This window comes from Colletotrichum fructicola (genome assembly GCF_000319635.2).
Source record: "Colletotrichum fructicola Nara gc5 chromosome Unknown KSG_Nara_v1_contig02, whole genome shotgun sequence".
NCBI classification, from domain to species: Eukaryota; Fungi; Ascomycota; class Sordariomycetes; order Glomerellales; family Glomerellaceae; genus Colletotrichum; species Colletotrichum fructicola.
Genome location: NW_027094052.1, coordinates 5585645 through 5602643, shown reverse-complemented (window position 1 = coordinate 5602643; position 16999 = coordinate 5585645). Strand labels below are relative to the sequence as shown.

Genomic DNA, 16999 nt, shown 5'->3' with positions numbered 1-16999 from the left:
ACAGATTTGGGAGGAAAGAGAGGGATACAATATTACTACGACTTATGGCTTAATGTATAAATATGGGCGTCGGTTGACGCCTCGGCTGATACTTTCGAGCCGACAACGCAAACAAATTTCTTCTTCAAGATCTCCCCTTCAGTTTGGGAAAACTAACTGCTGCTTCTCAATGTGGACGACCTTTGTCACCCCATCAAGACCCTCCACCATCCGAGCGATCCTCTCATAATTAGAGTATAATCGGCCCATCTCAGTCCCAGCTTTACACCCCCAGCAGTAGAAGATGTACAGGTTGAAGTCCACAACAGTCAACCCATCACCGACAGCAAACTTCCTCCCCGCCAATCTCTCATCAATCCTCGCATAACACTCATCAATAATTTTCTGCCCCCTCGCCACAACCTCAGCCTTCGCAGCCTCCCCTTTGACAAACCTCTCAGGCCGCAGTACACCAGCGTAGCCTAAGCTATGCAGCGTCCCCGACAGCCAGCACACCCACTCGTACGCCTTGGCCCGCTGCACCGCCGTCCTGCCGAAGAGGTTCTGCTCTGGGACGAGGGAGGCGATGTAAGTGAGCACGGCGGGCATCTCCGTGATGACCTTTTCATCAACGACGAGACACGGGACGTAGCCCGTCGGGTTGATCCGGCGGTACTCCTCGTGCGTGAGCGAGCCGTCGACGGCACGGTAGCGGCCCCCGATGCCGTTGATGCCATCTGGCGTCGGCTCCATCTCAACTGCGACGAAGGGGATGGCGAAGTGGGTGAGGACGCTGTGCGGGGCGAGGGAGCAGGCGCCGTTGGTGCGGTAGAGGGTGATTTTGGGGCTGGGCATTTTGGCGGTGACTTTAACTTCGACTTTGGGTTGGCGAGGGCGCTTCAATGAGCTGTGATCTGGTGGTATCTAACATAGCCATATATCTCATATCGTTGCAAATTCTGGGCCCTTTAAATACACACGAATACCACACCAACCGTCGCCTGCATATTGCGCCCTTCACAAATCAGATTGTGATGAGATGATTTGTTGTTGAATAAGCTGGACGCAAATAAGACCCGTCGTGTCTTTGTACTACAAAACCCAAAGAGATGACAAAATAAGCAAGACGGAAAAAGGGTCCGACCCGGAAGGATCATGAACTATTTTAGTTCCATTTTACTTACAACGGAGAGCCGCTCTTCACCGAAAGCTCACCGAGATCCCTACCGACATCCCTCGGTGTATGCGGGGTAGCGGGGGAGCCCACAGTGCCACTTTAGCCGCAACTGAGTGGAGGAGTCAACGGAACCCCTCCATTGACTCACTTTTTGGGTGAAATTTGGCCATAAGTCGACTACGCCGCACCCTCCACCCTCCGCCCCCGACGAACACGAATCCTCGATTCCGAACATTCACGAAGCGATTGGGCACTACTGCAGAAACAACAATGGCCTCCGCACCCGAAGCGCCGACCGCCGCTGTCCCCGTCGAGGCCGTGGAGCCTGCCGCCGCCAGCACCGGCGGACAGAAGGTCGATCCTTGGAACGTGTCTGGCGAGGTGGGCGAGGATGGAAAGGTCAAGGCGATTGACTACAAGGTATGCAATAACGCTGGAGGGAGTCTGCCGATTGGGCATTGTGTGCTGTTGTCTCGCCCCGCGGGGGAGTCGTTCAACTGTCTGCTGTGTGCAATGCTTGAAGCCGGCCAGCTAACAAGGGGCCACGCGACAGAAAATCGTCGACGAGTTCGGCACGAAACTGATTGACGACGCCCTCCTCGAGCGCTTCGAGCGCGTCACCGGACACAAGCCGCACCACTTCCTGCGCCGGCAGATTGTCTTCTCCCACCGCGACCTTGACCTCATCCTCGACCGCTACGAGAAGAAGGAGCCCTTCTTCATCTACACTGGTGCGTTTGGAACTTGGGGGTATTAGGAAGCAGGCATGAAGGGGCGGGTTGCTGACGAGGCGGTAGGCCGTGGACCGAGTTCCGACAGCATGCACATTGGACACGTTATCCCTTTCCAGTTGACGAAGTGGTTGTCGGATGTGCTTGATGCGCCGCTGGTGGTATGTTTTTCTCCGGTTCCTGAGGACTGGGATTGGTTACTGACATGTTGTAGATTATGATGACTGATGGTATGAAACTCAATGGCTCGCGAGGGAAGTGGTCTAACTCCATGCGCAGACGAAAAGTTCCTGTTCTCTGAGAAGAGGACAGTCGAGGAGGTTATGCACTACACGAGAGAGAACGCCAAGGACATGTGAGACGGCAATTCCAGTATCTTCCACAGTACGAACACTAACACCAGCAGCATCGCCATCGGCTTCAACCCCGAGCGCACCTTCATCTTCTCCGACTACGACTACATGGGCGGCGCCTTCTACAAGAACATCACCCGCGTCGCCAAGCGCATCACCGTCAACACCGCAAAGGCCGTCTTCGGCTTCGACGACTCCTCCAACATCGGCAAGGTCCACTTCGCCTCCATCCAGGCCTCCTCCTCCTTCGCCAACTCCTTCCCCCACATCTTCGGCGACGACGAGGCGCGCACCACCCAGATCCCCTGCCTGATCCCCTGCGCCATCGACCAGGACCCCTACTTCCGCGTCACCAGAGACTGCGCCGCCGGCCTGCGCTACGCCAAGCCCTCGCTCGTGCACTCGCGCTTCCTCGACGCCCTGCAGGGCCCTGGGTCCAAGATGTCCGCGTCGATCGAGAGCAGCGCCATCTTCATGAAGGACACGCCCAAGCAGATCCAGAACAAGATGAACAAGTACGCCTTCAGCGGTGGCAAGGTCACGGCTGAGGAGCAACGTGCCGAGGGCGCCGACCCCGATGGTTTGTCTCACCCGCCCACCACCTAGTCGCATGTCTAACAGAAACTCACAGTCGACGTCTCCTACCAATACCTCCGCTTCTTCCTCGAAGACGACGCCGAGCTCGCCCAGATTCGCGAGGACTACCGCACCGGCAAGATGCTCACGGGCGAGATCAAGAAGCGCTGCGCCGAGGAGCTGGCCAAGTACTGCACCGCCTTTCAGGAGCGCCGCGCCAAGGTCAACGAGGACACGGTCGACCTCTTCATGGCGCGGCGCCCGCTGGTCTGGGCCGGGGCTGAGAGCCTCAAGAGCCTGCCCGTCCGCCCCGCGGAGGGTAGCGGTGCGCCCGCGGAGGGCGGCGACGGCAAGATGACCAAGAACCAGCTCAAGAAGCTCGAGAAGCAGAAGAAGATTGAGGAGAAGAAGGCGAAGAAGGCGCAGGAGAAGGAGGCTGCCAAGGCGACTGCTGAGGGGGCGTAGAAAGGCAGAGATGAAAAGGTTAGAAGGTGCAAAATATACCCAACAAGATTTGAGTTCTTGCGAGTTTGGTTCTTTGGTTGTGATTTTGAGCTTGCAGCTCTTTGCGATGAAGCTATCACTGACGTCAGACGGTACATATTGACACTTGAAGGATCACATTCCCAGTCGTTCCCCCTCTACAGTTATAAGTACGGACGTCTCTGCAAAATCGCCGACGCGGATCAGCATAGGCGTTAAGAGTCGCCCGTCGGCGTTTAGTTATCTCACCCCGGATCGCCGATGGACGTCCGTCACAGTGTAAGTCGTGTATGACAATGCATGAGAGCAGTGAGTTACTGTAAGACAAGATACTTTCCCTGCCTGGATCCGGTTACAACTGCTCTATATAAATATTGCCTTTATCATATGTAGTCTTCGATCTTCGCAGCGTCCATCTTACACCACCACATCAAAGCACCACAACAATGTCTCTCAAAGGCAAAGTAGCAATCGTCACCGGCGCCTCCCGCGGTCTCGGAGTCGGCATGGCTCTCGAACTAGCCCATAAAGGCGCATCTGTAAGCTTCCTCCCCTCTACCCCCTTCCCTCACCCTCACTCACAAAACACCAGGTAATGCTCCTCTACACCTCCGACTCCAGCACCCCCAAAGTCACCGCCCTCCTCGCCCAAATCGCATCCCTCCCACACTCTCCCCCCGCCACATCCTGCCAAGCAGACCTCTCTCTCCCCTCCGCCCCGTCCACCGTCCTCGCCGCGCTCGCCGCCTGGCCCGCAGCCTCAGGCAAACTCGACATCCTAGTCAACAACGCCGGCACCGAGCTCAACGCCCCCCTCGGCTCCATCACGCCGTCCGACTTCGCGTCCGTCTACGACCTCAACGTCCGGGCACCGCTGCTCCTAACCCAAGCCCTGCTGCCGCACCTCAACCCGCGCGCGCGCATCATCAACATCTCCTCCGTCGGCGCGCGCGCGGGGTTCGCGGGGCTGGGGCTGTACTGCTCGTCGAAAGCGGCGCTGGAGGGGCTGACGCGGTGCTGGGCGCGGGAGTTGGGGGGCAACGGGACGACGGTGAATTGCGTGGCGCCCGGGCCGGTGCAGAGCGATATGCTGGAGAACATTCCGAGGGAGATTGTGGAGATGCAGATGGCGCAGACGCCGGTGGGCAGGAGGGTTGGTACTGTGGAGGAGGTCGCGAGGATCGTGGGATGGTTGGCGGGGGAGGAGGCGGCGTGGGTTAGTGGGCAGGTTGTGAGTGCTAGTGGGGGATGGGCGATGTATTGAGATGTTTGGTTTGGGTTTGGGGAAGTGGGATGTGATGAAGATCAATGTTGTCTGTGTTGGGGGTTAACATGAGAGAGATGCCGTTGGATGGGGCTGGAGAAATAGCCAGCGTTGGTCTGGGTCCAGGGATAGAAGGCAATGATATGCTACGGGACCGAGGAGAAAAGAGTCTGAGGTCGAGTTTCCTCATCACGCGGCGCCAAAGACAAGCATAAGCTGCCTATCTGACCTGACGCAACAAGAGGTATGCTATAAAAGTGGCGGCAGGGAAGACTTATTTACTCTCTCATCAGATTCGAATTTCGGCGTCTTTCTTCCAGTTTCTTTCTCCAAGAAGGCAAATTACAACTGGAATCCCAGCGTCTTCCCAATCAAAAACGCCATTTGATCATCATTGCTAGACAAAAGGTTACAGGAATACAAATAACCACATCTAATAACTTGCCAGAGACGAAAATGACGAAGAAAGAAGATATTGTTCGACGTGCCATGAACATGCAGTCGCACATTGCTGTGCAGGAGCACTTCAATATGGCTCATTGCGGCCTCATGCAGGTGCACTACTGCGAGAGTAAGATCCTTTGCGGCTGGCATGCATTGCCACTGAGATAATTTCCTGCTGATGAAGTTGTATCAGAGTGTTGTTAATAAAAACACAACGGGCTGGGAATGTCAGAAAAGAGCTGGACAAGGTGGCTGTATTGAGGTAATTTACCTGAAAGGTTTGCAGAAGCTATAGCATCTAAGGATGTCTGTTTCTTCAGAAAGCTGGACGTACAAGTCGTACTGATGATACCTATCTTGGCCAGAAAGCGAACCAAATCAGCCCTGAAACGCATCGATGGGCTCTTGTGATTCGTTTCCTCCTAGTGGGAGCTCATGTCTATAAAACGATACGGTTTTGTGTCGTATGAGTGAGACAGCCAGCCAATAGAACTTCTCGCTGATATTTGGTACCATGACGCGCAGAGAACCGTTGATAGCGGGTCTAAAGCTTGTGAGAAGACTGGCTTGGATGATGATCATACACATTGAAGGTTCTTGACGTATAGCGTCGGCGTTTACCACTTTTGCCAGTTTATTTCTTTGGTGATGACCTTTGGCACTGCTCTAACATCTTGGGTTCATCTAATGCGTTCTTAGCTAGAAGATTAAGCCAGTGACTCAAACCACTGTGTTAATGTTAGATGTCCATTCGTTTTTCCCCCGCAAATACTTTCTTAACCTCCATCACGCTGCTCATGGTGTCTCTTTTACGTAATGACGAAGGGCATCAGAGTTAAATGCATTACTTTCTACTTCAGACGGGTGACTAAAATTCGTAGGAATAAGAAAAGATTTGCTAATGGCGGGCGCCAGTCTCGGCCTTTTTCAGTTTCCCGTGCAATTGTTTGGCGACTTGGCAAGATAAATACCTTCGATGGTCCAACCCTCGTTCGACCCGCTTTCTGCTGTTCAAACTGTCTGTTTTAACTGTCTCGCTTGTATTCTGAAGGCGTACGAAATCGTCCAATTCTACTGACCGCACAAAGCTGTTGATGTTATGATATTATAGAGAGTAGCATTAAGCGAGACACCAGGCAAAGGGTGTGGCTTTGCTAACGCCTCAACTCCCGCAATCGTCTTCGCTTTTTGGTATAACTTACTAGATAGCGCCTGGAGTCTTTCTTATAATAGTTATGAATAGTTTGTGTAAGCGCGCAACTGCCAGTAGAGAATGCCACGTAGAATTAAGCATATATTCAAAAGTCCGTGGCGTATTGCAGACCAATATAACGTAACAAGGGAGAACCAAGGGCGGCCAGAATAGCTTTCGCTTCATGTCAAGCCAGATAAATGGCCATTAGAACAAGCGAAACCAGGCCGAACCCATGAAGTGAAAAGTGTGGCAGAAAAAGCTGAAGAGCCGTAGAATGACATTCCTTCGGACCAATCCTGGCCTGGCGTCTACCAAGGATTCTATGTTCATCATCATTACCTTATTGAGTGAGGTGAGCAATCATGCCGTAATCAGAGTCGCGTGTAAGTAAGACGCCAACCATAGGTATCATCTGTGCACAACAGAGCACGAATGATAGTACTCTCGTGTGTCTTATCACCCGCGAGATGAATGATTATCTTCGCAAGACTGGCAGGGTGACAGCTGTTGGATATCTGTTTTTCTTTCCTCGGTATTTGTTTTTGCGAGTGCCTCCCGTCAACTTGTCTGAAGTATTGACCTAAAGTTGGCGTGAGTATTGAGCTCTACAGATGACGTGAATGACCGTTCAATGTTCGAGGGTAGGTCTTTTGGGTCTCCGTGAATACTCTTTTCAACCAACTACTGAGAACTTAGCGACCTTATAAAAGATAAGGAATTATGTTTGATACAGCGAGACGCCCGCCTAGCATCCTGACGGGAGGGGGCTACTCTGACTGATGGCGAGGCGGCTTGTGTTATCCACCTTGCGGTACTCGTTACAGGCCCGCAACTCGATGTCCTCGCGTTAAAGACAAGGGACAGGTTTTATTAAGAGATGTTGATGTATAAGAAAAATTTTACTATCCCTCTGCCATGACTTACCGCAACGAATCAGCACGAGAAAGTCGTCGAGAATTTGAACTTGATGGGAGATTGAATATTATGCTTGTATTACTGACAAGAGATAGTGGACTTTACGCATATCATGAGTGAATCATAGTCAATTAAAGGCACCTCAGGACACTATTGTTTCCAGAGTATTATCGGTTAATACTACGGAGTGGGGAGGCCTTGGATGAAGACGAGAATGTATCTTGAAGCAATACGAGATGTGTGTTCATTCGTTGCCCCGCATGCAGGATACCTGCCGCTGACAGCATGAAGCTGGAGTCATCAAGATCGACAATCGTGCTATAAGGGCTTTCCTCTCATTGAATACGATGCTATTTATCTGCCGTATGAGACGGATCTGTTCCATCATGTGGCGCGGGCATAAAACGTGGTCAATCCATACAATCCAATACGAAAGGGTAGCATTGCTGAAACCGTTTTCGGCGTTGATACTGTAGCGACGATTTCATCGCCATTAGTTCGTCTCAGAACTACAGTCTCGGCAGGAACATTAGTCGCACGAGTTGCCCAGCCCAGCCGCCAACGTTGCTCATGCGGCCCAATGTCCGTTCTTAGACTTCGTGTCCGTCATCTTCCGTCTCTTCATTCAACCTCCCGAGTATTCAAGCAGAGTTACGTGTCGAAGTATCATTTCCTGTGCAGCCAAGCTATAGTGTCGCCCGAGGTGATGGCAAACCTGAGCATCTTGGTACCTGACGGATATTCCGAAACAATGCCCGTTCGACAAAATCAGAACCCGACAGGACATTTGCGCATAGAAGGGACTGCACCGCATCTTGAAGGCCTTGTTTTATAGTCACAATACCAAGCCTGCTTGGGAAACCCTGGAGTAACAAGACGGCCATGTTTGGAAATGAAAGGCCTCAGAACGGATTCATCACCATGTACTATGGCTGCTGGGGTAGTTCATTTGAATAACATACAGAAAGAAACAGACAAGGTCGTCTGCAAAACATTCATGTGACCTCAGAAGAGAGTGCCATGACATCGATATTAAGGTGTTTTCAAGCGAACGAAGAGAGGAGCATTTTTGCAGAACCAAATCATTCGACACTCTACATTGCCGTGTTCCAAACCAAAAACGAACGACCGCCCGTATCGACGGAAATAGCCCTCGGGGCGAGCAATCGAAATGAAAGCCGGAGTTGGGTCGGTGCTTTGAACGAATCACACCCTCACGGCGAGCATCCTTCAGGCATGGGAAGCATGGTTTGATTATGTATAAAAGGAGGGCCGTCGTGAGATTTAAATGGGCTTCCACGCGGAGCAATCAGCTAGTTAGAAACAATATCTTCATCATGTGCAATGATTGGGCGTATGTTTGACCTTGCAACACTTTTAAGATCACTGCTTGTAAGTTGTTAAAAACGCGATGCTGTCTTCCCCTTGCTGTCCATATTCACCCTTTCCGAGGTATCCATGGCGTAATAATGCCGCACCATGCAGGCACCGAGCGCTGGCGCCTGTCAGGCCAACGACGGAAGAACCAGTAGTTGCTATATATTGGCAGACTGGAGAAATCATCGCAGTCTCCTGGATGAGATCATTGGCAAAGCAGCTGTCAGGATCGCTCCATGTCGGCCAATATAAATACCTTGGCTCCCTGAACCATGCCCTGTTGTACGAGACCGGTCACGGAAGCCCTCCTAAATCCCCCTGGTGTTCATGCCAAGAGATTCCGGATCTACGATTGCAGCTACACCTACTCTATTTGTGCATTACCTATGAACACAAGGCTGTAATATGTTACATATCGTCCAATATTGTATCAGATGCGGTCTCTCAACATCTCAGAGCGGGTAAATATTATTCTAGATAGTGGGAGTAAACGGGACAGCCACATCGGCGCCCTGGCGTTACCTTCGACACCCCGCCAACACCTATGCAAGGGCTCATTTGCCCTGGTTGAAATTCATGCTGTAGCCGCCAGTAGCCTCGTCCTTGACCATTTGAAAGTTGTCGGTGCTGAGCCCAAACGGCTTGAGAATGCCGTTACCCAACTACATCCCGGTTAGCCTCGTTCACCACCCAGAGTCATCAACACTTACGTCCTTGAGCTTCCCCCACATCTCCGCCGTCTCCTTCTCCTGTGCAGCCTTCGTCCTCGGCGGCAGCACTCTCAGCTGAGTCTGCACAATCTTCCGATCCGCGGGCGCCAGATTCGTCATCTTGGAAAGCGTCTTGTAATCCTCCTCGGCGCCCGCCAGGTTCTGCCACCCGCCCTCCTCGCTGCGCGCTCGCGCCCTCCTCATCAGCGCCTTGGCCCGGATCCGCAACACATCCTCCTGGCGCTTCTTCCTCGCGGCCTCCTCGGGGTCGTCGGACCCCACCGGCGCAGGGGCGGCTTTGCTCGCGCCGGAGCTGACAATCTCTTCCTCGACGTCCTCCTCCTCGGCGCGTTCCTTCTCGCGGCGCTCCTGCTCGAGAGCGGCTTCCCTCTCGATCCTGTCGAGGCCGTCGAGGGCGGCGGTGGCGCTGGAGATGGCGTCCTTCCACTGCTCGAGCTTGAGATGGCAAGCGGAGATGTTGGAGCGCAGGACGGCGAGGTCGTAGTCGAGGTAGTTGGGGCAGACGGCGACTGCCTCGTCGTACTTGGTGATGGCGGCCTCGTATTTCGAGGAGGCGAAGAGGGCGTTTGCTTCCGCCTTGTTTGCGTTGGCCTCGGCGAGGAGGGACTGGAGGTGTCAGTTGAGATGTTCACGAGGTTGGATGAGTGTGTGAAGCTTACCGCCTCTTCTTCAGGTGAGAACTTCTCGATCTTTTCCTCCTCGTCCTCCTTTTCGACCGTCTTGCCCTTGTCCTGGGCCTTGACCTCAGCTTCCTTTGGCGGCATCCTGGAGTATTCTCACCCGTGTGGCTGGCTCTTGAGGGTGAAAAGTGCTGGGTGCGAAGTCGGTTTTCGGCGGAGATAGCTATAGAAAGAAGACGGTGGAAATGTCGTCACTGTCTCGCCGGATCTCCACGTGGAACGGGGCGTTGGACGTTGGAACCAGTGGGGGGCACACTGAGGCTGTTCACATGTTTTGGGGCGCAAACAGCCACTAAAATCGACCCCTCCGTCAGCGGCCCTTCTGGAATCTCAGCAGCTCAGCTTTTGGGGAACGGGGCGCCGTACCCGCTGTCTCGCGGGATCTTTTAGCGAATGAGGTCGCCAGATGGTGGCAGGTGGACAGTGTGCGCCAGCGCAAAGACTGTGTCTCTCGAGAAGAAGTCAAGAATAGTGTTGTCTCATTGCAGTTTTCTTCAATTTCAACATAGAAAGGTCAATTGATTCTAATTTTGAATTCGAGTGTGACATGATGACGGAGGAAGGGAGGGAAATAATAAATGTCCTCCTAATCAAGGTAGGTAAGAGCAGAGTGACACAGCGCAGTTGCTGGATCTGCATCCATCTGCCCCACTTTGGTCCCTTTGGCGATTCATATTTTTTTGGGAAAGAGCTGGGTGGGCTGGATCCGATTGACCCCTCCATCCTCCCGTCCATTGTCGGTGCCTTCCGTCCCCGTCTTCACCCCGCTGTTCCTTCCTGCCGGCCCTGGACCTGACCTGCACCTGCACCTGCCTTTGTGACTCTCCATTGTTCCCCGGTGCCTGCCTTCCTCAATTCACCGTTGCGCCCTTTCCCAGAGAAGGAACCAAACAAACGGCCTCTTCAGATTTTTTTTTATCCAGCCTCACCTCACCTTCTTCCACTACAAAAACCCCCACCTCCTACCCAAACCCAACACAACTTCTTCCTACTCCTACCCCTCCATCACCAACAACTTCCTTTCGCGCGACAACAATCCGCCTTCCATCTTCCACCTCGCGCAACCCAATTGCACCTCCTCCACCTCTTCTCTGTACCTTCACACACCTTCACATTCACAAAAGCCTTCCTCAACCGTCACAATGGCTCCCCGCACTGAGTAAGTCCCATCTCCTTCATGCGCGCGCTCCTCCTCTACCCATCCTTTGCGATTCGCGACAATGGCAATGGCTAACCTCCTCTTCCCAGCTTCCCTCCCATCCGGGCCTGCCTCTTCGACATGGACGGCCTCCTCCTCGACACCGAGGACCTCTACACGGCCTGCATCAACATCATCCTCGAGCAGCAGGGCCGCCCCCTCCTCCCCTGGTCCATCAAGGCCAAGCTCCAGGGCCGCCCCGGCCCCGACGCCACCCGCCTCTTCCACGAGTGGGCTCAGCTCTCCATCTCCGAGCAGGAGTACCACCAGCAGCTCTCCGCCCTCCAGCGCCAGATCTTCCCCACCACCAAGCCCCTCCCCGGCGTCCCGGCCCTGCTCGCCAACCTCGGCCGCACCCGCTACTGGGACCTCAAGCCCGCCTCCGCCTCCAACGGCAATGGTAACAGCGCCGACAAGGAGAACCCCCACCGCGTCCACATCGCCCTCGCCACCTCCTCCCACCTCGCCAACTTCAAGCTCAAGTCCGACCACCTCACCGAGCTCTTCTCCATCTTCCCCTCCCACCGCCGCGTCCTCGGCGACGACAAGCGCATCGCCCCCGGCCGCGGCAAGCCCAACCCGGACATCTTCCTCCTCGCCCTCAAGACCATCAACGACTCCCTCCCCGCCGGCGAGAAGCCCATCGCCCCCGAGGAGTGCCTCGTCTTCGAGGACTCCGTCCCCGGCGTCGAGGCCGGCCGCCGGGCCGGCATGCGCGTCGTCTGGTGCCCCCACAAGATGCTCCTCAACGAGTACAAGGGCCGCGAGAAGGACGTCCTCGCCGGCCGCACCGGCGAGGCCGGCCAGGTCGACATGCACCAGGTCGGCGAGGTCGACGACGGCTGGGCCGAGTACATGGACACCCTCGAGAACTTCCCCTACGACAAGTTCGGCATCACCATTCCCCCCGTCGAGGTCGACGACGAGCCCTTCATGAAGGAGAACGTCGGCGAGGTCCTCGTCGAGAAGGCCAACGGCTCTGCCTGATTCGCTTTGCGCGGCATTCTTCATCCAACGACGATACCAGGATTTTGGCAAGATCTGGCTTGGCATACCAACAATACGGCAGGCTTGGGTCACCGCCGTCCTGGCTCGACTTTTTCCTACTTCTTTCCTTTTTGAGCAAGCTTTTTTAATGAGAAAACGGCATTAGACAGGGCATGGATTACGATGATAATGGGCGAATGAAAGACAGAAGGTCTGGCTGGCATGGGATTTCAATAGAGAAGAGGATTCTGGGAAAGGGAACCACTTTTTTTGTTTTTTTCATAGACTGGGCTTCTTTGATCACCGTCAAGAACGAAAAAAGCATTTGGCATTGCGATAGAATTCTCCAAGTGGATTAGAGAAAGTAGGCACGAGAAAGAACCAAGCCCTTCCCCCCCCCCTTGGATCCCGAATGATACCACAAAATATATGCATACAAAACAAAGACCCTTTTCTGCTTGGTGCCGGAATTTTCGTGAAAAGGACAGTAGCAAACACACACAGCCCCAAAAGTCCCTTGTGTCATTCGAAGTTGATGACACGAAAACGAATCCTGATGGTATCGATGCCCCTTTGGAGCATGGTCCTCCTCCCTCCCCATCCCTAGTATGCCGGAGCGAAAATCCACAGCTCGCTCTCGAAAGGCATGTCCTTCCTCCCCGTTTGTCCAGTTTGCCGGAACGCCAGATGCTACGTTCGGGTGATCCCTTTCAGGAGTCACCCCGTAGGAGATAAGAAATCTCATCCACACCGCCCCCCTTTTTGCCGCAATGATGCCGGCCGTCCTGTAAAGCCGTATCCCCTGCCTTTGTAAAACAAGAAAAAAAGCCTGTATGGAGATGTAGAAGATGGAATTGAGTAACAGAGAGGCCGGGAAAAGACGAGCGGTTGAAGATAAAAAATGTGTGGTAGGGTTCGGCCGTGATCATGAACCAGGCATCCAGTGCCGTTTTTTGTAGTGTAGTATGCTTGTCATCCGCAGGTTGAAATGTGAAGATCCTGCTCGTCTTTTCCGCGTCGCTCTCTGAGAAGATTATGTAGATATAAAAGGGTTAGACACGCCCTGGGGTGAGGTTGGGTCGGTGCCTTTTGTAAATAAAGATGGGCTGGAAGAGAAAGATAAGCAAGAAAAGGATAACCCCAATCAGAGGAAAGTCTGCGAGCTGTACGAGTTGGACCTGTTCGGCGGCTCGTACCAGTTCTGGTACGGGTGATTCGGCAGCGAGAAATCCGCGAAGCTGAGCGGGTTCACGAGCGCCTTCATCGGCGCCGCGGGCGGCTGGCTGCTCGCCGCCGTCATCGCAGGCGGTGCGCCGCCGCTCGTGCTGCTCGCGTAGTACTTCCCGCCGCCGCCGCTGCTTCCTCCTCTTGGGTCCGGATGCGCCATGACGGGCGTGTTCCCGCCCGCGGGCGAGGGCCAGCCCCACGACTTCTTCAGCTCGGAGTGGATCTTGCCGAGGCGCCAGCCGGAGGCGGTGTGGATCTTGTCGAGGATCTCGAGGACCTCCTCCTGCTCGCGCGGGTCGGTGAGCACGGCGGAGGCGATGGCGAGGGAGCGGATGGCGACGGAGGCGACGCCGCGGTCCTTTGTGTGCGCGACGATGCCGCAGACCTGGTGGGCGTGGTGCAGCTGCAGAGCGCGCATTTCCTCGGAGGCCTTGCCGGGTTCCATGGGGTTGGTCTGCGCGAGGAGGCATTGGGCGGTGTGGTAGAAGAGGCGGCCGATGATGGCGGCGCGTTTGATGAGCCTGCGGGGAGATGGTGTTAGTACATGGGATAGTTAGCGGAGGGAGGGTGAGGAAGACGCACCAGACGTTGGGGAAGGCAGACTTGGAGTTTGTCTGTGAGGGGTAGAGGTAGCCGAAGGGGTGCATCGTGCGCGGGCACGCGTTGTTCCACTTGTCGCACAGCCGCTTGAGGTCCTGCCACTGCGCGAGCCGGTTGCCGAGGCGGATCTGCTCGTCGTGCGGGCTCGGCTCCTGGAAGCGCGGGATCGTGGCGCGGAAGTTTGCGATCTTGGCCACGATGTACAGGATGCGATGCACCCACAGCTCCTCCGACCCGAAGCCATCTCCTGATGCCGCCGCGGCAGCAGTCGCAGCACCGGCACCGTTGCTCTCGGCGGCAAAGTCCATGTCCAGCCCCCAAGAGTCAGGGTCCCACGACGTCTGCCAGTTGAAGGCCAGGCAGGAAAGCACCTCCATGCCGATGTTGAGCCAGAAGCACGCGGCGCCGATGCCGCTGGAGCGCGCGTCCCACTTGCACTCGCGGATGAGGGCGCGGGCGCCGGCGATGTGGTTCATGCGCTGGGCGGGCTTCTCGGACATGATCTCGTAGACGTTGAGGACGACGGCGGTGGTGGCGCACTCGCCGGTGTTGCGGTCGGGGTTCTGCAGCGAGCGCAGCAGCTGGGTGGTGGCGGTGTCGTAGTAGAAGAGGGCCTTGTCGTCCTGGTAGGCCGGGTTGACGAGGGTGAGGTGCTTGACGCCGCAGGCGAGGAAGGCGTTGAGCAGCATGGGGGACTTGAGGGCGTGGTAGGGGATGAGGCGGGAGAAGTGCTTCTCCTTGTCGAGGGAGTCCATCCAGACGCCGACCTCCTCGACGAAGACCTGCATGTAGAGGATCTCCTCGGGCGAGTTGAGGTACTCGCGCTCGCCGGCGGTGGCCTTCTCGCTGGGGGGAGGCGTCATCATGCCGTCGGGTGCGAGGGCGTTGGCGCCGTTGGCGGCCCCGGGGCCGGCGGCAGCGCTGTGCCGGTAGGACGGCGGCGGGGCGGTTGGTTGTGGGACGATGGAGGCGGCGGAGGAGGCGTCGCTGTCGCGGTGGGTGTGGGAGCGGGAGTGGGAGTGGTGGTGAGAGTGGGAGTGGTGGGCGTTGTCGCGGAGGGCGGCGAAGTGTTCGTAGCCGGCGTACGGGTGAGGGCCAGGGTGCGCCGAGTTCTGGGGGGTGAGGTAGGCGGTGGCGGACTCGCTCTCGCGGCGGTGAGGAGGGTAGTCTGCGGCGCGAGGGGGCTCCGGGGGTCGATGGGCAACGTGTGGCGGGTAGGAGGCGTAGGAGGGCGGCAGCTGCGGCGGCGGCGGGTGGTGTTGAAGGTGAGTCCGAGGAGACACGGAGGCGTCCGGGCCCGGGGCGGCGCGGGCGTGGGGGAGGAGGTGGCCCTGGTGCCGGAGGGTCTGCTCTAGATGGCTCGGCTCAGGCCGGGGGGCGGCGGCGACGGCGACCTTGTCGAGGTGCGCGTACCGGCCGAGTCCGCCGACGTATTCTGAGGCGATTTGTCTTGACTCATCTTGGAATTGTACTGTGGTTCATTCGCGTCAGCCTGTGTCTGCCATGATGCTTACGATTTCCTCACACCACCTCACATGAGTGAGGTGAGGGGATCGGCTATTGGGTGAGTGAGATAAGATGGGGGCTCCGGACTTACCCGACCACTCGACGGTGGGAGGCATGTAGGGCGGTTTCTTGACCTGGACGTCTATGAAGTTGAGCCGCACGCCGCGTTTGCATTCTCGATTGCTCTTGCGACAATTTAGACAGTCTGGTAAGCCTTCGTCACATTTTAGATGCCGTTCCCTACACGTTAGACAGCCCGTCCGTACTCGTTTGGACTTTGTGGCGGTCGCGGCGGCGGCGGCGGCGGATTTCTCGGGGGACTTTGCGGCGACGATGAGGTCGCGCGAGGGGGTGAGGGAGTGGATGCTCGCGCTGCGGCGGGGCGGGATGTGGGAGCTGGGCAAATTCATGGTGTCGTATGTTTGGTGGTGGTGATGGGAAGAGTACTGATGGGTTTGGTGGTCTTGGTGGTGGTGGTGATGGTGGTGCTTGAGATAAGAAGACTGCTGCTGCTGCTGCTGTTGCTGCTGGTGGAGTGGTGCTACTACTTCGTTGCCGAGGCTAAAGTCGGTGGTGAAGTCGGAGGAGAAGCCAAAGGAGAGAGAGGAGACCTGGTCGTCGTTGTCGTCAATGTCCTGGGCGCCGTCGAGGTACGGGTCGTGGACAAAGTCGAGGGGCGGATGATGCTCAAAGGGGTGCAGCACCGCCGGACCAAGGCCAAAGCCTGGCACGAGGACGCCTGCAGAGGCGTCGTATGCCTCCAGGGCTACCGAAAGGACCGTCTCTGGTGAGTAGAGACGGTGGGGGGATTCAACGAGGGCTGGGGACACCCAACGGCTTGGGCGACGTGGAGGGCGATGCGGGCGTCGTTGTGGGCATTAACTTGGTGGAGGGCTGAGAGGTTGAGTTTGCCGTCGGAAGGAGATGAGAGCGAGAGACTCTGACTCGTCACTGTCGTCGTCGTGATGGTCGCTGTCGAGATCGCTGTCGTCGGGTCACTCACGATGAGAGTGAGTGTGCGTGTGCGTGAGAGAGAGAAAGAAAGCGGATGCGCGCGCGCGAGCGGGGGGCCGATGTGCGAATGAGCGGCGAGAATGATCCGCTGTGCTGATTGAAGGACGGGCTACTGGCTCAATGGCGGGTGACTGATTGGGAACACTGATCCCGTTGCGTGAGAAACGTCGCCGTCGGGTGGTGATAAGATGCCAGGTGCGGCTTGTCGATGAAATGCGATGCGCAAGCGATGAGATTCCTTCCTTTCAATGCCGTCGCTGCTGTGCTGTCGTCGTCGTCGAAGTCTTCCTCTTCGTCGTCGTCGGGGGCGCGATCGGAGAGCGACACAGATTCACTCACAGGGGGCGGATGGGGTGCGGTGCGCGCGATGTCGGTTGTCGGTGAGAAGCGGAGAAGAGATGGTTGGTCGGTTGGTTTTAGTGAGCGAAAAGTCGGGTCGAGATGCGAGGTGCAGTGGGAGGGAGAAAAATCAAAAGTCACAAGCTTTGGCGTTTTGGATGGCGAGCCAGAGTAGAGAAGCTGGATGGATGGATGGATGGATGGATGGAAAGACTGAGCGGCA

General features: G+C 56.0%; 6 protein-coding genes across 6 annotated transcripts; 3 read left to right on the top strand and 3 right to left on the bottom strand.

Annotated features, from left to right (window-relative positions):
* Positions 1-138: 138 nt before the first annotated feature.
* On the bottom strand, positions 139-834 carry CGGC5_v004339 (Glutathione S-transferase; the record flags this gene model as incomplete). The annotated part of the gene is made up of 1 exon (XM_032026010.1): positions 139-834. The coding sequence occupies one exon, from the start codon at positions 832-834 to the stop codon at positions 139-141; it is 696 nt and encodes a 231-aa protein (XP_031877491.1).
* A 592-nt stretch (positions 835-1426) lies between these two features.
* Positions 1427-3281, top strand: CGGC5_v004338 (Tryptophan--tRNA ligase; the record flags this gene model as incomplete). Its single annotated transcript, XM_032026011.1, has 7 exons — positions 1427-1576; positions 1710-1887; positions 1954-2048; positions 2102-2117; positions 2167-2242; positions 2294-2820; positions 2872-3281. 7 exons carry the CDS (start codon positions 1427-1429, stop codon positions 3279-3281), a joined length of 1452 nt encoding a protein of 483 aa, XP_031877459.1.
* A 464-nt stretch (positions 3282-3745) lies between these two features.
* On the top strand, positions 3746-4563 carry lxr4-4 (L-xylo-3-hexulose reductase; the record flags this gene model as incomplete). Its single annotated transcript, XM_032026013.1, has 2 exons — positions 3746-3838; positions 3892-4563. 2 exons carry the CDS (start codon positions 3746-3748, stop codon positions 4561-4563), a joined length of 765 nt encoding a protein of 254 aa, XP_031877493.1.
* A 4485-nt stretch (positions 4564-9048) lies between these two features.
* On the bottom strand, positions 9049-9989 carry TTC1 (Tetratricopeptide repeat protein 1; the record flags this gene model as incomplete). Its single annotated transcript, XM_032026014.1, has 3 exons — positions 9049-9156; positions 9205-9831; positions 9885-9989. The coding sequence occupies 3 exons, from the start codon at positions 9987-9989 to the stop codon at positions 9049-9051; spliced, it is 840 nt and encodes a 279-aa protein (XP_031877532.1).
* A 1058-nt stretch (positions 9990-11047) lies between these two features.
* Positions 11048-12090, top strand: CGGC5_v004335 (putative uncharacterized hydrolase; the record flags this gene model as incomplete). The annotated part of the gene is made up of 2 exons (XM_032026015.1): positions 11048-11064; positions 11154-12090. The coding sequence occupies 2 exons, from the start codon at positions 11048-11050 to the stop codon at positions 12088-12090; spliced, it is 954 nt and encodes a 317-aa protein (XP_031877494.1).
* A 1144-nt stretch (positions 12091-13234) lies between these two features.
* AMTR1-5 (Transcription activator AMTR1) lies at positions 13235-16302 on the bottom strand (the record flags this gene model as incomplete). Its single annotated transcript, XM_032026016.2, has 5 exons — positions 13235-13838; positions 13900-15388; positions 15515-15608; positions 15690-16189; positions 16254-16302. 5 exons carry the CDS (start codon positions 16300-16302, stop codon positions 13235-13237), a joined length of 2736 nt encoding a protein of 911 aa, XP_031877520.2.
* Between the last annotated feature and the right edge of the window lie 697 nt (positions 16303-16999).